At 47.0% G+C, this 25,349-nt stretch overlaps 1 protein-coding gene across 3 annotated transcripts in view; it reads left to right on the forward strand.

Moving 5' to 3' along the window:
* The window catches only part of LOC140389799 (PEX5-related protein-like), a 293,828-nt gene extending 269,454 nt beyond the window's left edge, over positions 1-24,374 (forward strand). For all 3 annotated transcript variants that reach the window (XM_072474334.1, XM_072474335.1, XM_072474336.1), the window contains one exon: positions 20,462-24,374. In XM_072474334.1, the coding sequence (XP_072330435.1) occupies positions 20,462-20,660 (199 nt within the window). In that variant the 3' untranslated portion in view covers positions 20,661-24,374. The remainder of the gene's footprint in view (positions 1-20,461) is intronic.
* Positions 24,375-25,349: the final 975 nt, after the last annotated feature.

A 25,349-nucleotide genomic window follows, 5' to 3' on the forward strand; every position in this document is an offset into this window, starting at 1 on the left:
ATCAGGACAAGTGCCCCAGCTGTTCAAAGAGTATCATAAAATATTTTATAAGTGAGATGGTGGGGGAGAAGGCCAAGAGGGGTGGCCGGGGGGAGGGGGGAAAGGGGAAGTGGGGGGGGGGGGGGTTTCTGCGACGCGGCAGGGAGTAAGAGATGACATGGTCAAGGGCAAAGAAAGGGGCCATCTGGGATGGGCTAGGTACAGAGTGGCATTAAAGGGGCAGGAGTTAAGTGGGGAAGATGACAGACGGTAGAGGGGATTGGAGGCGCAAGCCTCCGATAAGGTTGGTAACGTGGAATGTCCGGGGACTGAATGGCCGGTTAAAAGGTCACGGGTGTTCGCGCACCTCAGGAGCTTGAAAGCGGGGGTTGTCTTTTTGCAGGAGACACACCTCCGTGTGAAGGACCAGGTTAGGTTAAGGAAGGAGTGGGTCGGACAGGTTTTTCACTTGGGGTTTGATTTGAAATCGATTTTAATGAGCAAAAAAATGGGATTTGTGAATGCGAAGGAGGTGAAGGATCCAGGTGGGAGATATGTGATTGTGAGTGGGGTATTGGAAGGGGCACCGGTAGCGTTGGTAAATGTGTATGCCCCAAATTGGGATGATGTGGGTTTTATGAGGGGGTTGCTGGCAGCAATCCCGGATTTGGCCACATACTAGTTGATCATGGGAGGAGATTTTAACTGTGTCCTGGAGCTGAGGGTGGATAGATCGAGCCCCAGGTCGATGGGTAGGGTACGAATGGCAAGGGAGCTGGGGGGGGGGGGGTTTATGGAGAGGATGGGTATGGTGGATCCATGGCGCTTTCAGAACCCAGGGGGAAGGGAGTATTCCTTCTTTTCACACGTCTGTAAGGTGTATTCGAGGATTGATTAATTGTAGTGAATCAGGAGATTTTGGTTGGGGAAGAGGGGGCAGAGTATGCGGGGATAGTTATCTCGGACAATGCACCCCACTGGCTGGATATTCGGTTCAGTACGGGACGAGAGCAGAGTCCGGGGTGGAGGTTTGACTCGGGGTTGTTGGCGGATGGAGGTTTTTGTGATAAGGTGCTGTTGGCGATTAGGGATTCTGTGGAGTTCAATCAGAATGGGGAGGTGTCGGCGGGCATTTTTTGTGAAGCACTGAAGGCAGTGGTCCGGGGAGAAATTATCTCATTTACGGTTCGTGCGAATAAGGAAAGGAGGACGGAACATGACCGTCTGGTGAGCGAGATAGTGGAGGTAGACAGGGAATATTCGAGGGTGCCCACCGTGGAGGGATTGGTGAGGAGGAAAAAGTTGCAGGGGCAATTTGACAGGCTGACAACGGGGAGGGCGCTAAGGCAACTGCGTGGGGCAAGAGGGGTGCAATACGAGTATGGGGAGAAGGCGAGCCGCATGCTGGCACACCAGCTGCGGAGGCAGGCTGCGTCCAGGGAAATATTGAAGATCCGGACTGGGGCTGGGGATGTGGTGTCAGAGCCAGGGAAGATAAATGAGGTATTTAGAGAGTATTACCAGGGACTTTATGAGGCAGACCCAGGAGGAGAGGAGGGGGACATGGGGTAGTTTATTGACTAGCTGAAATTTCCCCAGGTGGAGGAAGCAAAGAGGCAGGCGTTGGAGGAGCCCCTGGGACTGAGGGGGGTGCTGGATAGTATCAGGGGTATGAAGTCGGGGAAGGCCAGATGGGTACCTGGCGGAATCTTATGAGGAATTTGCGGCGGACCTGGCACCACATCTGTTGGGGGCGTTTAATGATGCACTGGAGAAGGGGGAGTTCCGTAGACGATGAAGCAGGCAGTAATCGCACTAATCCCAGAAAAAGGGTCGGATCCGGTGGAATGTGGGTCGTATAGACCCATATCACTATTGAACACGGATGTGAAAGTATTGGCTACGTTTTTGGCGGGGAGGATGGAGGATTGTGTCCCGGAGGTGGTTGCAGAAGATCAAACCGGCTTCGTGAAGGGCAGGCAGCTCGCGAGTAATACAAGATGGCCGTTGAATGTGGTGATGAATCCGTCGAGAGCTCTGGTACCGGAGGTGGTGGTGTCCATGGACGCGGAGAAAGCATTTGTTCGGGTGGAGTAGTGGTACTTGTTCGAAGGTTTGGGTTTGGGCCGAAATTTGTGGCATGGGTGCGGTTGCTCATTTACGGTTCTTGTGAATAAGGAAAGGATGACCGTCTCGTGAGCGAGATAGTGGAAGTGGACAGGCAATATTCGAGGGTGCCCACCATGGAGGGATTGGCGAGGAGGAAAAAGTTACAGGGGCAAATTGACAAGCTGACAATGGGGAGGACGGTAGGTCAACTGCGTAGGGCAAGAGGGGTGCAATACGAGTATGGCGCCAAGAACGAGGGAGAGGACGAATGATATGAACTCACGAAGCTTTGACTTACACAGGGGTAGGAGGCAGGGGTGCCCGCTGTCGCCGCTGCTGTTTGCACTGGCCATAGAGCCATTGGCGATGGCTTTCAGGAGGACGGCAGAGTGGCAGGGGACAGAGGGAGCATCGGGTGTCGCTCTGTGCCGATGACCTCTTGCTGTATGTTTTGGATCCGTTGGAGAGTATGGGAAGGATTATGGGCCTTTTGGGGAGGTTTGGAGGGTTCTCGGGATACAAGCTTAATGTACTGAAAAGCGAGGTATTCCCAGTGAATGAGCTGGCACAGCGGGCTAATTTAGGGGGGATGCCATTTACGGTAGCAAGGGATAGGTTTAGGTACTTGGGGATTCAGGTAGCGAGGGAATGGACGGGGCTCCATAAGTGAAACTTAACGAAGCTGGTGAAGGAGGCCAGGGAGGATCTTAAGAGGTGGGATACACTGCACTTAACGTTGGCGGGGAGGGTCCAAGTGGTGAAAATGAATATTCTGCCGAGGTTCTTGTTTATCTTTCAGGCTCTCCCGATCTTTATACCAAAGGCCTTTTTTCGGAAAGTGGACACAATCATTTCTGACTTTGTATGGGCGGGGAAGGTGCCGAGGGTGGGGAGGACCCTGCTACAGAGGCAAAGGCAGCGAGAGGGGAAGGGGGTTGGCGTTGCCAAACTTGTTTCATTATTATTGGGCGGCGAATGTGGACAAGGTGCAGCGGTGGTGGGAAGGAGAAGGGGTAGAGTGAGTTAGGATGGAGGAGGAATCTTGTAAGGGATCTAGTTTGAGGGCTAAGGTGACGGCAGCATTGCCAATGGCTCCAACTAGGTATTCAGGGAGCCCAGTACTGGAGTCCGCGGTGAAGATAAGGAATCAGCTGAGGAGACATTTTAGGGTGGAAGGGATGTAGGTGCTTTCGCCGCTGTGCCGGGGTTTGAGCCGGGAGGGAATGGTTAGTGTTTTTAAAAAAAAAAAATCTCTACCCCTTCCCCGTCCCACCACCGCTGCAGGCATACATGGCCACGTTTTCATGTCTCTTCTGAAAGGTGTCCATTCCCTCTGTGTTGCACGGAAATGCCAGCCTGGATGATGTGTACAAGTCTCCAGGGGCCCCAAAACCTGAATCTAGCACTTAGCCAAGAATGAAACTTAATGGTGAGCTAAATGACTAGAATTACAAATAGTCAAAAAACTCGATTGCAGATTTCCGGTGGCGGCTATGAAGGAGTAAGTCGCACATTTGGTGGCTCCCGCTCTGGTCGGACTTTTGGACCTTTCCCCCGGACTTTTTTCCGGTTTTAAGCTACAAATTTGAAGGCTGAGGGAATTGGGCACCGTTTACACGTATCGGTGTATGGAGAAAAGAACCAGAAGTGCACAAAAAGGCAGAAATAAAAAGACAGGCAAGGGCTGTGCTGAAGCTGCAGCAGGAGACAGCATGGCCGAGGACCGGACCCCTGGTGTGGCGGCCCAGCGATCAACGGAGCAGTTGATGCAGGTCATCCAGGACGGCTTTGCCAAGCAGAGACGGGACTGCCTGGACCCGATTAAAGAGTCGATTGATCGGCTGGAGCACAGATTGGACACCCAGGATCGAGCGATCCAAAAGGTTGAGAAGGCCCTGGCTGAGCAGGAAGAGCATCAAACGGCGGTGGAGCTGAAGGTGGGGATGCTGAGGGACCAGCAAAAGAAGCTTCTGGAGAAAGTGGAGGACCTAGAGAATAGGTCCCGTCGGCAGAACTTAAGAATTGTCGGGCTCCCGGAGGGGTCTGAGGGAGCTGATGCTGGGGCATACTTAGCGGGTATGTTCGAGAAGCTGGAGGGGCCATTCTCCCGACCCTTGGAAGTGGACAGTGCGTACAGAGCGCTTGTGAGGAGGCCGCGAACGGGGGACCCTCCGAGGGCAATGTTGGTGAGGTTCCACAGGTTCCCGGACAAGGAATGTATTCTTCAGTGGGCCAAGCAAACGCGGAGCTGTAAGTGGGACAACAGTATCTTGCGGGTTTACCAGGATCTGAGTGTGGAGGTGGCCAGGAAAAGGGCAGGTTTCAACCAAATTAAGTCAGTCTTCTTCAAGAAACAGGTGAGGTTTGGACTGCTGTATCCGGCTCGTCTCTGGGTCACATGAGGACCAGCATCATTATTTTGAATCGCCCGAAGACGCGCTGGACTTCGCGAAAAGGAAAGCACTGGTGGGGGGCTGAGAATTTTTGAACTTTGATGCAACTTGTTGGTTTATATTGGTTATTTATTTTTTTCTCTTCAGTTTTTTGAGTTCTGGGTAAGAAGGGGGCAAAATGTTTTTCGTTTTCAGGTTTTCTTTCTGGTGAATGTTGGCAATGCCTTTTGCCTTGATGTACACTTTTGTGGGATGGAGACGTGCTTGTTTGGATTTTGGTGTTTTTCTTTCAGTTGGGTGATTGTGTGGGGATCATTAGATGAGGGAATTTGTTTGTATGAGCGGGGGGTGGAGGGGAGTGAGGGAACAATAGGTGGGACACTATTTGGCGCCGGGGGTGGGGGCCACCAAGCTAGCTGGGTGAGCTAGCTCACGGAAGGGCAGTGGGGGTGTGTGCATATGTTTAGTTTATTGTATCCGTTATTGTGTTTATTGTGGGCAGCACGGTGGCACAGTGGTTAGCATAATTGCTTCACAGCTCCAGGGTCCCAGGTTCGATTCCCGGCTTGGGTCACTGTCTGTGCGGAGTCTGCACATCCTCCCCGTGTGTGCGTGGGTTTCCTCCGGGTGCTCCGGTTTCCTCCCGCAGTCCAAAGATGTGCAGGTTAGGTGGATTGGCCATGATAAATTGCCCACAGTGTCCAAAATTGCCCTTAGTGTTGGGTGGGGTTACTGGGTAATGGGGAGAGGGTGGAGGTGTTGACCTTGGGTAGGGTGCTCTTTCCAAGAGCCGGTGCAGACTCGATAGGCCGAATGGCCTCCTTCTGCACTGTAAATTCTATGATCTATGTATGGGTTAGGGTTCAGAGTGGTGTTGCTAGGGGGGGGGGGGAGGAGGGGTAGTTGTTCTGCTGACAAGGGAGGGACTTTGGTTGAGGGACAGAGAGGAGGTGGGTGGCGGGGGCTGCCGGGGGGGGGGGCGGGCCGGAGGAGGCGCGGCGCATGGGCTGGAGGCGGGCCCAAGAAAGGGGCTGGCTGATCGGCGGAGGGAGGCACTTTGCCCCCCAACCAGGCTGATCACCTGGAATGTTCGAGGGCTAAATGGGCCGGTCAAGAGGGCATGTGTGTTCGCGCACCTGAGGGGGTCTGAAGACAGACGTGGTAATGTTGCAGGAGACGCACCTTAGAGTTGTGGACCAGGTTAGATTGAGGAAAGGCTGGGTCAGTCAGGTCTTTCACTCGGGGCTGGACACAAAGACCAGAGGGGTTGCGATCTTGATTCATAAGCGGGTGATACTTGACGTGGGTAGAATAGTTTCGGATGTGGGAGGTCGATATATTATGGTTAGCAGTAAGCTGGAGGGGGTGAAGGTAGTGCTGGTTAATATGTACGCGCCAAATTGGGACGACGTGGAATTCATAAATCGGATGCTGGGGAAGATACCGGACCTGGACTCGCACAGGTTGGTCATGGGAGGGGACTTTAATACAGTTATTGATCCCGGCCTGGATCGGTCATGCTCGAAAATAGGCAGGGTACCAGCAATGGCAAGGGAACTGAAAAGGTTCATGGAGCAGATGGGGTGGGGGGTGGATCCATGGAGATTTAGGCAGCCGAGGGTGATAGAGTGCTCCTTTTACTCCCACGTGCATAAGGTTTACTCTCGGATTGATTTCTTTATCTTGGGTAAGGCCTTGCTGGCAGGGGTGGTGGACACGGGGTACTCGGCGATCACAATCTCGGACCATGCTCCACACTGGGTTGACCTGCAGGTCAGGAAAGATAGCAATCAGCGCCCGTATGGAGGTTAGATGTAGGGCTGTTGGCGGACAAAGCGGTGTGCAACAGGCTGAGGAAGTGCATGCTGAATTACCAGCAGGTAAATGATACGGGGGAGGTCTCAGCAGCGGTCGTCTGGGAAGCGCTGAAAGCAGTGGTGAGAGGAGAGCTGATCTCGATCCGGGCTCACAGGGACAGGACGGACAGGGCAGAGACGGACTGGATGGTAAAAGAGATTCTACAAGTCGACAGGAGGTACGCGGAGACTCCAGAGATAGGGCTTTTAAGAGAACGGCGGAGGCTACAGATGGAGTTCGGCCTGTTAACCACAGGGCAGGGAGGGCAGTGGAACAGCTCAGAAAGGCGAGGGGGACGATCTATGAGCATGGACAGAAGGCCAGCAGGATGCTTGCACAACAGCTCAGAAAGAGGGAGGCAGCTAGTGAAATAGGGAAAGTTATTGACGGGGATGGGAACTTGGTTGGGGATTCGGCAGGGGTGAGTAAGGCGTTTAGGGATTTCTACAGCAGGCTGTACAGGTCGGAACCCCCTACGGGGCCGGGGGGAATGAGGCACTTCCTGGAGGGGCTAACTTTCCCGAAGGTGGATGGGGAGCTGGTAGAAGGACTGGGGGCCCCTTGGAGGAGATAATGGAGGGCTTGAAGGCCATGCAGTCGGGTAAACCCCGGGACCAGACGGGTACCCAGCGGTTCTATAAAAAGTTCTCCGGGATATTGGGACCGGTGCTGATGAAGGTGTTTAATGAGGCAAGGGAAAGGGGGGGTTCTGCCCCGGACGATGTCACAGGCCATGATTTCACTTATCCTGAAACGGGACAAGAAACCGGAGCTATGTGGGTCCTACAGGCTGATATCACTGTTGAATGCAGATGCCAAGCTGTTGGCCAAATGTTTGTCCTCCAGGATTGAGGATTGTGTACCGGACGTTATTGTGGAGGATCAGATGGGGTTCGCTAAGGGCAGGCAGCTGGTGGCCAATGTAAGAAGGCTGTTAAACGTGATTATGATGCCCCGGAAGGTAGGCAGGTGGAGGGAGTGGTGCAATGGATGCGGAAAAAGCTTTTGACCGGGTTGAATGGGATTATTTATGGGAGGTTCTGGGGCAGTTCGGATTTGGGTGGGGCTTTATTGACTGGGTCAGGTTGCTGTACAAGGCTCCTGTGGCGAGTGTACGGACGAACAGAACGACTTCGGACTATTTCAGACTGCACCGGGGGTCGAGACAGGGATGCCCCCTCTCCCCACCGCTGTTTGCGCTGGCTATAGAGCCGCTGGCAATTGTTCCGAGAGCCTCAAGGGGCTGGTCCGAGGGGGGGGGGGGGGGGGGGGGGGGGGGGGGTGGAGCACAGAGTCTCGCTTTACGCGGATGACCTGCTCCTGTATCGGATGCAATTGATGGGAATTTTAGGGGAATTTGGCCGGTTCTCGGGGTATAAGCTTAATATGGGGAAGAGCGAGATGTTTGCGGTCCAGGCGAGGGGTCAGGAGAGTCAACTGGGGGAACTGCCGTTTAAATTGGTACGGGACAGTTTCAGGTACCTGGGTATATTCAAGTTGCGAGGGATTGCGACCGGCTACATAAATTGAACTTGGCCCGGTTGGTAGATCAGATGAAAGGTGATTTCCGGAGATGGGATGCGCTCCCGTTGTCTCTAGCTGGGAGAGTCCAAACGGTGAAAATTATGGTCCTCCCGAGATTCCTGTTTGTATTTCAATGTCTCCCCATCTTCATTCCGCGGTCCTTTTTTCAGCGGGTCAATAAAGTTATTGTGGGCTTCGTGTGGGGGGGGCAAGTCCCCGCGAGTAAGGAAGGTAATGCTTGAGCGGAGTCGGGGAGAGGGCGGGCTGGTGCTGCCGAACTTTAGCAATTATTACTGGGCGGCTAACATAGCCATGATTAGGAAGTGGCTGGTGGGGGGGGGGGAGTTGGCATGGGTGTGTATGGAGGCGGCTTCTTGTAAGGGCACCAGTCTGGGGGCATTGGTAACTGCGTCACTGCCGTTCCCGCCAGCGCGGTACTCCACCAGCCCCATGGTGGTGGCGGCCCTGAGAGTCTGGGGGCAGTGGAGGATGTATGTGGGGGCAGTGAGAGTATCAGTCTGGTCCCCAATCTGCGATAATCACCGGTTTGCCCCAGGGTGTATGGATGGGGGGTTCCGAATATGGTGGCGAGCGAGGATTGAGAGGATGGGGGACTTGTTTATAGAGGGAAGCTTTCAGAGTATGAGGGCGCCAAAGGAGAAGTTTGCATTGGTGAGGGGAAACAAATTTAGATATCTGCAGGTGCGGGACTTTCTGCATAGACAGGTATCAACCTTCTCACTCCTGCCGCTAAGGGGGATTCAGGACAGGGTAGTTTCCAGAGGATGGGTAGGAAAGGGGAGCGTCTCTGACATTTACAAGGAACTTATGGGGTCAGAGGAGATGCAAACCAAGGAACTGAAGCAAAAGTGGGAGAGGAGCTGGGGGGAGAGATAGAGGAGGGCCTTTGGGCAGACGCAGTGAGTAGGGTCAATGCATCCGCAACCTGTGCCAGGCTCAGCCTGGTCCAATTTAAGGTTGTTCACTGGGCTCACATGACAGTGGCCCAGATGAGCAGATTCTTTGGGGTGGAAGACAGGTGTGAAAAATGTGCTGGAGGACCAGCGAACCATGTCTACATGTTTTGGGCATGTCCAAAGCTTAGGGGATTTTGGCAAGGGTTTGCTGAGGTCATGTCCAAGGTATTAAAAACAAGGGTGGCAATGAGTCCAGAGGTGGCGATTTTCGGGGTGTCGGAAGATCTGGGAATCCAGGAGGAGAAAGAGGCAGACGTTCCCGCCTTTGCTTCCCTGGTAGCCCGGAGATTGATACTATTAGCTGGAGAGACTCAAAGCCCCAAAGTCGGATACCTGGCTATCGGACATGGCTAGCTTTCTCTGTTTGGAGAAAATCAAGTTCGCCTTGAGAGGGTCACTGTTAGGATTCAACCGGAGGTAGCAACCGTTCATCGACTTCTTCGCGGAAATTCATCGTCAGCAGAGGGGGGGTTAGGTTAGTGTAGATTAGGGGGTTACTTAATGGTGGGACCTGTTGGAGAGGGAGGTGGTATTTGCACGATGTTTATATTCTCATGTACATTGTTTATATTGCTGCTGTTACAATGCCAAAGAAATACCTCAATAAAATGTTTATTTTTTTTAAAACTCCATTGCAATGCTGGAGCAGAAATTTACCTACCATATTATTTGACCTAATCATCACCTCATCATTCCCTTTGTTGAAATCATTTTAACAATTGGAGAAACACCTACGAAGGAAAATTTCAGGCTATGGAGAAAGGGAAGGTGGATGGTTTGGAATTAACTCTTGCAGTGAGCTGGTATGGACATGACGGAGCAAATGGCTTCCTTCTGTGCTGTAACCATTCCATGAAATTACAAACTTTATGCCAGCATACTGTCAGAAATTGCAGTAACAGCAGATCTTGCATTAAAGAAAGAAGCTTTTGGGCTGGGTCCAAAGCATGGGCGGCACGGTGGTTCGCACTGTTGCCTCACAGCATCAGGGACCCGGGTTCAATTCCGGCCTTGGGTGACTGTCGGTGTGGAGTTTGCACATTCTCCACATATCTGCATGGGTTTCTTCCGGGTGCTCCAGTTTCCTCCCACAGTCCATAAGATATGGACGTTAGGTGGATTGGCCATCAGTTTCTAAAGATGTTTAGGTTAGGTGGGGTTATGGGGATAGGACAGAGATTGAGCCTATGTTGAGTGCACTTTCAGAGGGTAGGTGTAGACTCGATGGGCTGAATGGCCTCATTCTATAGATGGCTCAGACTCGGGGTGGCCAGGGGATGGCAAATGGAAATCCAATATGAGGGGATGATCTGGACACCCTTTTGTCGACCACAGCACTCATCTATTGGGTCCTCTGTGGCCCCACTGACCGATATCTATACCTTAATTTAGTGTTGCCAAAGCACACATCTCCTCAAAACCAGGTGACCACCTTCCTAGATGCTCCAGTGCAGCACCCTCTGCAGTACTGCCACACCCAACAATACCCCTCCAAACCACCAAAAGCATACAGGCTCCACATAGGCTACTAAACACAATTTTCCTGTCCCAAATCTGCTTGCTACACGTTACCTACCGTTTCTGTGGATTTCCTAGACTTTGCTAAAGGTAGGAGATAAACGTTCAACTGTATAAATAAAGCAAGTTACTAGAATAGTTGAGGCTACTAATTAATGGATTTCCGATTAATTTGAGTTGTAGAACTCGAATCCCGAAAACGATTATTTTTAAAATTGCAGGAATCCATGTGAATGAAAACAGAATTTTACTTGAATCACTGTAGAATAATTCCCTTGACAATGTGCATTAAGTAGCAATGACAGCTTAGTGAAATGAAACAGCATATCCTATAACTCATCTAGAGGAACACAATGGAAGATCTGTCAGCCACATGACAAAAACAGTATATGTAACACACATCACTTGTCTGTCAGATTTATTCACACCGTGCCAAAGACAAATATAAAGGAACAATTTAAGAATGGGTTGTGAATTCTTGATTGATGTTTCAATGAACGTGAAGTGCTTACTTCACAGGAATTACATTTTGTAGCCTTAAAGGAACGCAAACATTAATTTCTCCGGTTGTTCACTTTTCCTGCCGCCAGCGCCATGCCCACGGGGCTCCCATTGACAAGCGGCGGGAGGTTAGAATCTCACTGCCAGCGAAGGGTGTACCGCTGAGACACACGGTGGCTGGGGGACCAGCGAATCCTGTCCATTATCAGCAGAGTGGAGCGTTATAATTTATATGATATTGTGTTCTGTTCTAAATATAAAGGTATGCTCTGGAAAAAGTGATGACTATTTTCCTTTGCTGTTTGTTCACAAGGATGTAAATAGAAATTAGGGATTGCCATTTTATGAAGAAACATTGAGAACTTGGGGCTTTTTCACAAAAGCCAAATCAAGGGGTGCCCTGCTGAAGATCTTGAAAGATTGCGAAGGATTATGATTTGGTAAATAGTGATAGATTATTTCCAGCGGCCAGTGAAACAGTCAACGGAACATAAAAGTGGTCTGTAAAAGCTTCTATCAGTTTGCAAAAAGAAAAAGATAGGTGAACACAAATGTAAGTCCCATACAGTCCGAAACAGGAGAATTTATAAAAAGAATTAGGAAATGGCAGGTCAATTCAGCAACTACTTTAGTTCTATCTTCACGGAGGAAGAAACAAATAACTTCCCAGAAATGCTCGGGAATCAAGGGTCTAGTTAGATGGAAATTTAGTATTGCTTAAAAAAAAGTACTGGAAAGATTAATGGAACTGAATGCAGACAAATCCCCAGGGCCTGATAATCTACATCCCAGGAGGTGCCCATGAAATAGTAGATGTGTCGTCATCTTCCAAAATTCTGTATGTCCTGGAACAGTCCTGGCAGATTGGAGGGTGGAAAATGTAATCGCTATTTAAAAAAGGAGTGAGGGAGAAAACAGGGAATTGCAGACCGGTTAGTCTAACATCAGTAGTAAAGAAAATGCTCTAGTCTATTATAAAGGATGTGATCACAGGACACTTAGAAAATATCAACAGAGTTCGCCAAAGTCAACATGGTATTATGAAAGGGAAATAATGGAGTTTTTTGAGAACGTAACTAGCAGAATGGATAAGGGAGAACCAGTGAATGCGGTGTATTTGGAATTTCAGACAGCCTTTGATAAAGACCCACATAAGCGATTAGTGTGCAAAATTAAAGCACGTGGGATTGGATGTATGATATTGGCAAGATTTGGTTAGCAGACAGGAAATGGAGAGTAGGAATGAATGGGTCTTTTTTTGGTGTGGCAAGCAGTGCCTCTTCCTGGATTAGATGATAACAACATGCCCCAGTTCCATCCACTGTTACATAAGTGTGTTCGATCCCATGAGAGCTGAATAGATTTCATTCACTTTGGTGAGAGGGGAAAAAGATGAAATGAACACACAGCTTTGCAAAGATTGCAGACTTCTCAATGGTACAAGATGTCATTGAATGCATGGATGTCGCTTTGTAGGTGTCATACGTTGATTCTACACCTCAATTGAAGGGAATTCACTCCCTCATCATTCAGCTGTGAGATCCTGCGAAGACTGGCATCCACAGCTTTGACTTTTCAAAAATTCATTCATGAGATGTAGGCATTACTGGCTCGGCCAGCATTTGTTGTCCATCCCTGATTGTAAGTCATCGGACTTTAAATTCCAGATTTTTAAAATGTCATCATCTGCCATGCTAAGATTCGAACCCGGATCCCCAGAGCATTACCCTGGGTCTCTGGGCTACTAGTCCAGTGAAAATACCACTGTGCCACCGCCTCCTGATTCCAAGTCTGAGATTGCGTGATGGCAGCAAGTTGTACTTGTTTGATTTCAATCGGAGTTTCCACTGCTGATGTTGAGGATTTATGTTATGCTGTGGCAGAATCTGAGATATTGGCCATCAGACATTGCGTTGTGGTTGGGTCCACAAGTGGTAATGGGGCCAGTCACCAGTTTCAGACTGGAAAGGCTGCTTTCCAAGCTCTGCGCAAAGTCCTGTGCCAAGATGGTGTCATCGCTGCCCTTTTCCTTGACATTGACCACAGGTTTTCTGGCAGGCCTGCCAAAGCACCAAGAGAAGTGACAGAAAAATCTGATACATAGAGCAGCATGTGAATCTAGCAGCACAGGTGCATTTGAAAATAATTTGGCCACTTGTGTAAGGCCATCTAGTCTGACTGCCTTCTCAGTTTGCCTGCAGAGCCTCCAGGTGTGGGTGTCATCTCTCTTCCTTTCCATTTACTGCACAGAAGCCTCGGGTGCAGCATAGGAAGATTTTGGAACCTGTTCTCTGCCTTGTTCGGCAGTCTCCCATGGGTTTTGCCTACCCTGCTCAGGCATGCAGCCACTTGGTGGCACAGCTATTTTATTTAGTGAATGCAAAGTGCCTAAACCAAGCAGTTTCTTCCAGTCCTGCTGTGTTGAGTGGGGATAGGCCGCTGAGTCTGTGGATTGGACATTCTTCTATGCTGTGGTGCATAGTTTGCTCTCTCCCACAGGCACATAGGGGGCTGACACTAATGCTGCATCTGTGAAGGCTGGCCATGGCCGGTCCTGAACCAATTAAGTGTGGACCACTCCAACCCCTCCCCACCACCACCACCACCACACTACCCTCTGCCACTTTGGTGCCTGACCCCCCCCCCCCCCCCTCTAGATGAGACTTAGTCTTGCACACCACGAGGACACATTAACCCTCCACAAAGCTTCACTCCATACTCCAGCCCACAAAACCCCACCCAGCTCTTCCTCCCTCTTATGCCTAACCTCCTCCACCAGGGCACTCTCTCTTCATATGTGCCTCTCCACATATATGTCTGAGACCTTGTCCTCACCTAATTCGTCATCGGATGGGACTTTGTCCTGCAGCGCAGGAGAAAAAACAACTTCCTCGTGAAGTCCCTAACTTGAACCCATTCCTCTTCGGCGACTGATATGTCCACTCCAGCTCCTCCAAGTCTGCAAACTTCCCTCCAACAAACAATTCCCTAAAATATTCTATCCCCACCTGCTGCCATCCCCGGAACACCGCATCCAACGCCGCCGGGGCAAACCTATGATTGTCGCAAATTGTGCCCACAGGGCCATGCCTTCCATTCTAAAATGCTGCCAGCACTGGTTCCACACCCTCAACGCTGATACCACCACCGGGCTCATGGAGTATCTGGCCCGCGAGAAAGGAAAGGACGCTAGCAATAGTGCCCTCAAACTGGTCCTTTACATGAGGCCACCTCCATCTGCCCCCCCCACCGACCGCTCCTTCATCGTCCACTTCCTAACCATTGCAATGTTTGCTGCCCACTAATAGTTTTGCACGTTCGGCAATATTTAGCACCCCCTCCCCCCCGGTCCCCGCCGATCCCTACCCAAAACACCCTACTAGCCAGCGGAGCCTTAGCCGCCCACACAAACCTCAAAAAAGGACTTGGGCACAAAGACCGGGAGGTTCTGAAACCCAAACAAAAACTTCGGCAACACTGTCACCTTTACCATCTGGACCTGACCAGCCAATGACAATAGCTGCATAATCCCACCTCTTAAAGTGCACTTTCATTCCTGCGCCAAATTTAACTTATGCAGCTGGGCCCAACTCCTCGCCACTTGTAACCCAAGATAACAAAAACGTGATACCCCTTTATCGGTCCATTTAATCCCCCAACATCCACTTAATCAACTGGGTTGGGGACTCCCCACCACCCCCGATCAGCCATAGCCCCTCTTTAACCAGCTGCCCAGGTCCACGCCTCGCTCAACCTTGGGCCTCCCCAAGATGTCCGCTGCCATCGCCCCTTAACCAATTGCACAACACCAACTCCACCCACGTCAGCAAATCCCCCTATGCCCTCCCAGCAAAGAGAAAGGAAACCAACCCCCCACTCACTCCATGAATCGACCCCCACTTCACTCCTGTTACCTAGCCTACCTGCTACCATGGTGGACCCCACTCGAGGCAACCGCCTACACCGCCTTCCCATCCCTACCACCCCTCACCCACAATTCCCCAATAGCAGTTGAACACATTTGCCCAATCCACACCCAAACACAGTAAATACAATAATCTGCCCGGTATATACACCTACATTTCCCGTACTGGCATCTCCAAAGTTCAATGTCCTCACAAGTCCACCAGTTCATTTTTCCTCATGAATTACTCGCCTCCGCCGCTGTATCAAAATAGAATTCCTGATACATGTGTATGACCCACAGACGAGCAGGAAAGAATACATCAAACTTCATTCCTTTCTTGTACAGGGCCAACTTTGCCCTATTGAACCCAGCTCGGCGCTTGGCCAACTCCTCACCCAAACCCTGGTAGATACGCACCTCATTTCCTTCCTAGGTACATTCTCTCGTCTCCTTTGTCCACCGCAGAATCCTTTCTTTATGCAAAAAACTATGCAATCCCCCACCATCGCCCTCAGCCCCCCCCCCCCCCCCCCCCCCCCCCCCCCCCCAGGTCCCCCCTTCGTCGTCCTCCTCCACAACTTGTGTACTCGATCCACCTTGGGAGGTCAGTCAAAGACCCCTTCCCCCACCAACCTCTCAAACATATTCGCATTGTGGCCTGCATTCCCTCAATCCCTTCCGGCAGTCCCACAATCTGGATATTCTGGCTCCTGGAGTCTCCAAGTCCTCCACCTTCTCCCTCAGATGGTTCTGGCCTTCCGCCATGAGCACAAATCTCTGCCTCCAATGAGGCCAACTGGTCCTCACAATCCGCCACCGACTCCTCCACCTTCTGGAGCGCCGGACTCTGCACCTCCTATCTCTGCTCTACTCTCTCAGTAGCCGCCCTGATCGACTCCACCACCTTAGCCAGGTCCTCCGAGGTCTCCTGCCTCTGCTGTTGGAACTTGGTGTTCAGAAACTCCACCAATTGTTCTGTAGACCATTGGACAGGCAACGACACCCCAGAGCTCTCCACCATCTTTCCCTCTATCACACTTCGAAAGTCCTCCTTACCAGACTGCTGCCTCTTGATCATTGCACTCCTTGTTCGATAAGCCACAAACAGGCCCTACCGGTGGTGAATTTCTGTCTCTCACTGTTCATGCACTTTGCACCAGCAAACACCCCCTATATCGGGTGAGAAAGGCCAAACAGTTCCACCCCTAGCAGGAGCCACCAAATGTGTGACCACTCACTCCATGGCTGCCACCAGAAGTCTCAATGAAGATTGCTCATAGTGGACTCATGACTGAAGGTCAAAGTTTTAGATTCAGGACAAAAGTAGCAGAAAGGGTAGCAAGTTGGCTAAAAAACAGAGTACGGACTGAGGGTAGTCGGTCACACTGACACAAATAGAAAGTTGTGTTCCACAGGGATCAATATTGGGACCATTGTTGTTCACAGTCTATCTTTTAAAAAAAAAATTCCAAGTAAGGGGCAATTTAGCATGGCCAATCCACCTACCCTGCACATCTTTGGGTTGTGGGGGTGAGACCCATGCAGATATGGGGCGAATGTGCAAACCAAAGGATGAAGCAAGTTAATAATTTAAAAAAATACAAAGTCAGAACTGGGATTCAGTTTTGGAGGGATAGAACTAATAAAACAAGAAAGATTGGCCAAACCTGTATAGAATCTGTGGTGATATGTATCACTGTAAATACACAAGGGGTTAATGTAAATACACTAAGACCAAGTAAACACTAGAGGGAGCACCAGACACATCATGACACACAGACATTCAACCAATAGGTCAGTAAGATCGGACACGACCAATGGGCGGTCAAGACACCCAGAGGTGACACTACCACAAGGGGGCAACCCATATAAAAGGACAGGGCACACATGCTCTTTTTTCTTTCCACAGGCGACACCAAGAGAGAAGGACGGGGCAGATCAGAAGCATCACACCCACATGTGGATTAGAGCAGACTGGTTAGTTAGACTGAGTTACTGTCGTAAGATTAGCAGGAGAGTCAAACTCAAGTAGGAGAATTGTTAACTGTTCAATAAATGTGCTAAACCTATCTCCAAGTCTGAACCTTCCTTTGTCAGAGCATACATCAAGGAAGCAGCTTTTGCTACATGAAGAAGCATAACACAACAGAATCTTGTGTAGACCATACTTGTTGGACTAAATTCTGGCATGCACCAAGTGGTTGGTCGGATGGGGTGGGGGATGGGAAGTACGGTGGTGAACATTTTAAAATACTGAACCCGATTCTACTTCAGTATTTTAGGAAGGGGGAGGAAGGGTGGGCGGCCTCTGATATAACCTGCTTTGAACATTTTACACTGGGTGATTGGATTTCCCAGGCTTCGGGAAACCTGGCAGCTATCATCAGAGGACAACTTCAAGGAGAAAGTGCTTTTGAAGCATTGCTTGTCAACCAAGGGAGCCGCAGTGATCTGATCAAGAAAAAGAATCAAACTCAGAACTGGTCATTACTTCTAGAGGGATAGAATTGAAAAGGAACAAAGTTGTGCCCAACTTGTATAGAACCTTGCTTAGACCACATTTGTATGACTTCAAAGCTTAGTATGAAAAGGATTACAGATCTTGTACCTCGCTTTCACAGGAGCAGCCACTACCCTCTGGGGTTGTGGATTGAACGTACCTGGCCTTGAGGTGTCCAGCGTGCTCCTTATCCAACTGGAAGTCTCTGTCAATCCGGCTGATTTCTGGCTGGGAAACCTGTTGGGGCGACAAGGTGCATGCTGTGGAGATATAGCCCCACATCATAAAACTCTAAACCCTTGCTATCCCCAGCCCCCCAGTCTCTTCAACTTGCAGCTTCTGGAATTCTGATTTCACACCATAGTGTCGGGGACTGGCAGTCACCTTGGGTATTGTCACTGATTGACACATAGGTAATTAAAGGTTGCAGCAAAATTATTGCTTCTTCTGAAAAGGGCTGTCAGTTATTGCCAGCTCCTTCTTGTGCCTATCTGTCTAACAATTATAATTAACTGCTTTTCCAAATAAAACGTCCTTTAATTTCACTGCTCTACTAATGATTAACCTTTCCTCAATCATATTCATGCTGATCCTTCCATATACCACTTGCTCATGATGCAACCTAAGCTAAATTAAAATATTTCCATCACGCACAGAAACAGAAATTTACCTTAAAGATAGTTTTTTGGTAAATCAGTCACATGATTGGGATGAAGTGTGTGAAGTTGTCATCACATCAGTGATAATTTCTGCCTTTTTTTTAGAAAAAGCAATTATTGCATTTCCATGTTTCTCAAGTTAAAAAGAAATGCTCGGCCAATTTATTGGCAAGCGTCTCTGTATTATTAATCTCAAGTAAAATACTGCATATGTGGAAATCTAAAATAAAATGCTGGGAATACTCAGCAGGTCTGGCAGCATCTGAGGAGAGAGAAAAAGTGTTAACATTTCAGGACATGACCTTTTCGTCATAACTGAGAAGAGTTAGACAGGTAATAGGTGTCGAGCAGGTGAGAGGGAGCAGGATGGAAGAACTAAAAGGAAGATCTGTGGTAGAGTGGAAGACAGGAAAGGTGAAATAACAAAAGGTTTCATTGATGCAAGGCCAAAAGATGTGGTAACGGAACAAGTAAAGAAACAAAATATGTCTCTAGAGGTGGTGTGAATGGCAGGATAGCTGTGAACCTCCAATGTAAAATGTTAGGTCAATAAGGCATGAAAAGAAATCCAAAACTGCATATATTAAAACTTTTTTACTTTTGCTATTTTTAAAATTAACTTTCTGATGGAATTACATAAATATATGTTTGCCCTCACCTAGATGATAGATGGCATTGAATATTGCTAGAAGAATACGTTTTGTCGAAGTATTTCATCTTGCCCTCGATCAGGGCAATCGCAAGAATACCAATTTATGTTTGTCAGTCAGGCTCACGATGTGCTGCATTTGCATGTCCTGGAAGCTACATATATTAATTCAGGGCTCTGTTCTTATCAAACAAAACAGCTATACACATTGCACCTGTTTCAGCTAAACAAAATAAGCGATAGCTATTCGTTGGTTCATTCCACAGGGCAATGCATTGACCATTCTGAGTCTAGTTATCTGGTTTAAATTTCAAACAATGCTTTGCAGTTGATTGCCAATAACCATCAACTAGTGCATTCTCCATGACAATGCTTTACTCACCAACCAATCTGCACCTTCCTCTCGTACAGTATAAAGTTGTTGTTTTGCCTGCATGGTTATTCTTGCTAGTGTGCTCAGTACAAGATGAAAAATGTGTTTTTTCAGCAATACTCAAGTTCTGTACTACCAAACAACCATGGATGCCATTGTTGGGGATTGGAACACTTGCCACTCTCGTGAGCAGTCTCAGTAATGACAACTATTCTGCTGTCCTTTAGTACAACTGTCATTGCCGATTCAGAGGTTGTGCAATGTTGTGGACTTATGCATGTGATTCTCCTAAATATAACATTTTTCAAACTCATATATAAAACAGGAAATTCTAGAAACACTCTAAGTGTGTTAGAGAAACACTCTAAGTGTGTGCTGCTGTGGCAGCATCTGTGGAAAGAGAAACAGCGGAGGGAGAAACGGTGTTAATGTAAGCCTACTTGTGACAAAAAGATTATTTTTTTGAAAAGACTCCACTATGACTTCACAGCAGTCTCGAAATGTTAACTCTGTTCTCTCCACACCGATGCTGTCAGATCTGGGCGTGATCCAATGAGCACGCTGCGTCAGAAAAGCAGCTCGCCGCAGTGCAGCATGATCGATAAAAGCCGGAGATCCCGCTCCCCGGATCTACCCGGCTCGCTACGTGATCTCACGAGACGTTGCAAAGTAAATCTAGCCCATTGTGGGCGGGACCTCGTTTTGCCAAATCTGCATATTTGAGTGAGACAATTAGTCTCACTCTAATGTGCAGATTCCTGAGGTACCGGAGGCTTTGGGATTCATCCCCTTCACCTTGGATACCTCTGGTGAGCGCCATTCAGCATTGGTCCCCTCAAATGGGGACCGGATGGAATTGCACTCATGGGGATCTTCCAGGAGATCGGAGGCTGCCTTTGGGCAGGGTGGTACCCTGGCACTGGGGCCACCTGGGCACCCTGGCAGTGCTAACCTGGCATGGGCAGTGCCAGGTTGGCCCTGCCAAGGTGCCAAGCTGGCATTTTTTGCATGCGTGCGATCAGGCCGGGGTTATGCCCTGTGTGAGTGTTTCCTGTGGGGAGTTCAGGAGGGAAGGGGCTGCGACCCTCCCATAGTACATTCGGGCTGGGGGGAGGTTGGGGATCACTTCATGGGCCTCGGCGATCAGGACGCCGTTAAAGAATAGCATCCCGACCTCTCACTACATTGGGGAGTTCCGGTGAGTGGAGCTCCCCACTTTACAAAATGGGGCTATGTTCCCCGTTGAGATCGCTTATGCAACTCAAGTCACATTGAATAGCCTTGTGTTTCCCAGCACTGCAAGCGCCACGAAACATGCAGCTAAACACGCTCACTGTGGGACTTTGTTCCCATTTGGTTGAATCGAGTTTTCCCAACATTTTCGGCTTTTATTTCAGAGTTCCAGCATCTGTGTATTTTGCTATTATTGTATAAAACCAAATTCACAGTTAATATGACAATGACCTTCTGGCATTAACATAAACAATTTATATCGCTTATTTGCATTTCAAACAGAGAAGCTGTCAGCAACTTCCTTACAGCCTTGAACTTGCAGAGAAAGAGCCGAAGCACACAATTCTGCCATCAGTTCATTTCAGGCAGCATCTGGACAGCTGTCAGGATAGCGCTTTCCCTGATGGACCAGCCTGAACTCTTTCAAGCAGCACATGTTGGAGACCTTGACACCTTATTGAAAGCCTTTAATATGGACTGATCTTCGTTCCATCAAACATTTGAGGTTACACAAGTTATATATTATACGGATTTTCATGTAAATGTTAAGGATGCTGTATGTATCAGGATTTTTACAGTTAAGTTTACAGCAGGATTTTCATGGGGACTATGTGGCCCTTTCCTAAATGCTATTCAATGGTTTAGCAGTCATTTTCATACGATGGACAAATTGGAATTCATCAAAATTCAGTTAAAATGTGTCACTCACAGGCAATCATTATTTTAAGATACAGTGTAACTTTTAGGTGGAAGTATTTAAAAGCTGAATAGCAACCATAACAATGTTTTTTGTACATTTGATAAAGTGTGGTAATGTTAAATTCTACTCATAATTAGAATATCAAAGCTGCGTTTGCAGACTTTAACAAATACCATTGTAAACTTTTTTTCCCCTCACTTGGGAAGCTGGGGGTGGATGCACTTTAGTAAAACCTTAAGTTGAATTCAAACTGCTCCTTTCGTAAGTAAAGGATGAAATTTAAGGTCGGATTCAGTTTAGCTCTAATTAGAGAGAACAGACTAAATTTTCTGGCCTTTCCCGCCGGCAGGATTTTCCAGTCCCATCAAAGGTGATTTCCCCCCCCCCCCCCCACCCCCACCCCCTCCTCCGCAGCGGGACACCCCTCCGCTGCAGAACAGTTTGAGGCATTTTCACAGGGCAAAAATAACAATTACAAGGGGGCACAAGTTCAAGGTGAGTGGGGGGAAAGTTACAGTGGAGATGTGCGGGGGAACTTTTTTACATAGAGTGGTGGTGGCCTGGAATGCACTGCCGAGTGAGGTGGTTGAGGCAGATACATTAGCGACCTTTCAGACTTATCTGGATAGACACATGAACGAACGGGGTATAGAAGGGTACAGGCGGTTGGTCTAGATAAGACACGTGGTCGACGCACGTGGAGGGCCGAAGGGCCTGTCCTGTGCTGTATTGTTTTTTGTTCCTGAGTTAGACAAAGGTTTCCTGCTTAAACAAAACAAGGCTCTGCACCATCAATCTGCCCCAAGCTTTGCTGCAAGAAATGGAATACCAGGTGGACAGGAACACTTCAGGAATTTTCATGTCATTCCTGTGCAGAGACCATGTAAATCTTTTTTCATTTTAATTGTAGGAATTTAGACAAGTCATGAAAGGAAACTTGAACGTTAATTAGTTTCGTTTGCTGATTTCAGTAATTAAGGTTGCTTTATATTTCTACACATCTGTGGCTTTTTGCTACATTTCCCCTCTCATCAAACTTACATCTTTGTTGCATCTGTCAGTATGGATTATTGACAAGCTCAATTTTATATCCTATGTTAACTCTGAAGTGGTGAGGCACAAGTCCTTCTGTGGTAATGGAAAAAGATGGTAAATGTTAGAAAAGAGACAACAAATGGAATTAATTATATTCTTGATAAATACTCTTATTTACAAAAGCAATGTTCATAAAAAGAAGATGAAGGAATGCATTTCCGCATCAAAATGGATCCAGAGAAATTCAATAGAAAATTCTGTTATGGAAGAATATTTTTGTTTCTGTAAAACTGGTATTTAAGTATAGATCTTCCTGTTTGGGTTATTTTACCCTAAAGAATGCTGTATGTTAAAAGTCAACTTTTTACAGATTAACCTAGTAACATAAATTTTTTGTTGGATCCAATTTAGAATAAGACAAAATATGAAAGCATTTAAACATTTGGTTTTGTTTTACTAATTTTGTGATTGGTTTATTTGCTAGTCTGCATCCATGAATGATTGTTATTGTTTCAATTTATTATGGTCTTTATAATGTTGTGGTATTTTGAGCAAAGCCACTGTAAGTTTTACATATTTTTGCACCAGGATTAAAATGCCTAGTATTTAATCTCAATAGAAACTGGAATCAAAAGAATACACTAGAAATATGAAATTAAATGACTTAAGCTGAAGGTAGGAGTCACCGGATCTACAATCAAGGGATTCATCCTGAAGATTTGGATTTTATCATTTTAAAGAAAGCATGTCAAAGGGAAATTAATTTAATATCAGTCTGTTACAAAGCACGTTGTATTCTTAAAAAAACAAGGTCTAGATCAATAATAACTTCTTGAGGAATACTTTATTCTGGTAGAATTAAAATGCGGCATTGCACTGAATGAATTGGCCCATTATGTGTATGTATATCTGCCTCATCATTCAGAAAATATACTTAACATAAATATAAGGAAAGAAAAACACTTCTGTGGTTTTGGATAACCTAACTACATTCCTAGGACATACAAATCTCACTGCATGAATCTGAAAGACAATTCTCCTTTTGTTTATGTTCCATCTATTTTTATTTTACAGTTTGTTTTTCCTAACTATGATGTAGTTTATAGCATATCTGGTATATTCTGTTACTGCATAAGGTCTGGGATAAGCATCTAAACAATAATTGAGTAGCATGAAATACATCTTGCAATTTGTACTAAAAAAAATTCAATGGCTATTTCACATGGCGAGTTATTATCCACATAAATATTTTAGTAGAGACAGCAGTAATCAAGTGTACATTTTCATTGCTACTAATTGAAAGCTTGGCTAAGCTTGTAAGAAGAGTGGTTCCAGTGAGAACTGCGTTGCTGTCACATTCCTCATAAATGTTTTCAGCAATACAATAGACCTCGAGAACTGCTGGAACATCACACTCAATTAGCTAAACGGAACACAGGTCAAATATTTAAACTTGTTCTTAAAACAATTTCAATAATCCAGCAGAATAGTCAATGGGATGGAATGTGACAGAACATTGTGAACTCTGCACACTTCAGCCTCTGCTGCTTATAACATATTCATAAAACAACAGAAATGTAATTATTGTACTACGATGTCCAGTGTTCAAACTATTATTATTGCTTGAATTGCACATAAGAACCTACTTTTATGCATCGCAGCAATTATATGGTACTTTGAGTTGCCCAGCCAACTTAGGTCAAATCTTTGTTTTGGCAATTACAGCCAAATATAATAATTTACTCTTTAATATTTCAGATAGTTATAAACTACCTATGGCTTCATTTGAAAATAGACATATGCATGAATTTATCAAAAGCACCAAGGATTACCTTGAATCAATTAATTATTAAAAATATAATACAGCATAGTAAATACAAAAGGGTAAGATATTTCCTCTGCACATGGTGTAGCAAAAAGGATGTACCTATTTTTTAGTAAAGCTTTTATGATCTTGCTATACCTAAAGCATAAAGGAAATCTTATCCTATTCTTTAAAGTCAATTGTTTTGCATTAATACATCACACATCTGTTGGTCTATATTTATAATTGCATTTTGGTAGTATACAGAAATTATTTATTTGCACATTTTCTGATTCCTAAAACCAGGACCACAACCACAGATTATTTTTTGCAATACCCTTATATTGTTTAACATGAATTTAGTAGCATGACTGTGCCAGCAGCAATTTGGTAACTTTTTTTCCGAAACAATTTGTTTCCATTTGGGAACTATTTGTAAGAAATGAACTGTCTAGTTCTGAGGGACTTTGGCTCCATTGTACATTGAGTGATGAAATCACCAGGATGTGAAATAATTTGCAGGTAATACAAATGTACAAGCACTTCTCAAGGCTTCAAACTGGCATTTGCACAAAATGAGGACTGCCAGTGTAGCACGTGAGGATTTCTGATATGTACAGAAGGTTATTTAAATAAAGTCAAATATGCACAAGTTATTTCCTGTCCAGATTCTCTCTATTAAAATACTCACTTTGAACAAGGTAACTGCTTTTATCATGGCTCGGTATTCTATCGACATTCAGTTAGACAAACTGCAAAGCAGGATTATTATATGCAAACATGTTCAAATAAATCTTTTTCTCCAACCTACCACTACCACTGTAACCTTCCCCCCCCCGCCCATACCGCCCTCCAAATACACAACAAAGAAAATAAACTTTGTTGGACTGGTAAGTTATGGTAGGTTCAAGACTGGGCCTGACAGTTTGAATGCCTTGAGTGTCTTAATTACATATTAGCAACACTCATTAGCCCAAGAACAAATATAAAAAATGAAAAAGAAGAGATCCCACATCGTGAGGGAAAAGTTGGAAGGGGTAATCAAATGCTTTAGCCATAAACAATCTTTTAAGAAGATTTCCTAAGTGAAGACGGAAGTAGAGATAGGAAAGTTTAGGACGGAAGGTCCAGTGTGCATGCCAAGTCACTGAAGGTTACACCATTAATGATGGTCAAAGGGAGGATTTATTGCACAAAATTCCAAACTCAGAGCTGTATGTATGCCATCACGGTGGCACAGTGTTAGCACTGCTGCCTCACAGTGCCAGGGACCCGGGTTAAATTCCTGTCTTTGGTGACTGGAGTTTGTTTCTGTTCCCACAGTCCCACAGGTGGATTGACCATGTTAAATTGGCCCTTAGTGTCCAAACATGTGCAGGTTAGGTGAGGTTGCTGGGACAGGCTGGGGAGTGGACCAGGGTAGGGTACTTTTTCAGAGGGTCGGTGCAGACGCTGATGGCCGAATGGCCTCCTTCTGCATCATATGTATGTAAGACCCACTCTACCTTATGGCTGCAACCTCTTCTGGTCTATGGAGGGATTTGAACTTGGGGACAAAGGGCAGAATTATGTGTGTGTCAGGGTATGGAATCCTCTAAAAAGGACATTCGGGTGGGACCCCAACATCTTCC

This window comes from Scyliorhinus torazame, chromosome 14 (genome assembly GCF_047496885.1).
Source record: "Scyliorhinus torazame isolate Kashiwa2021f chromosome 14, sScyTor2.1, whole genome shotgun sequence".
Lineage (NCBI taxonomy): Eukaryota > Metazoa > Chordata > Chondrichthyes > Carcharhiniformes > Scyliorhinidae > Scyliorhinus > Scyliorhinus torazame.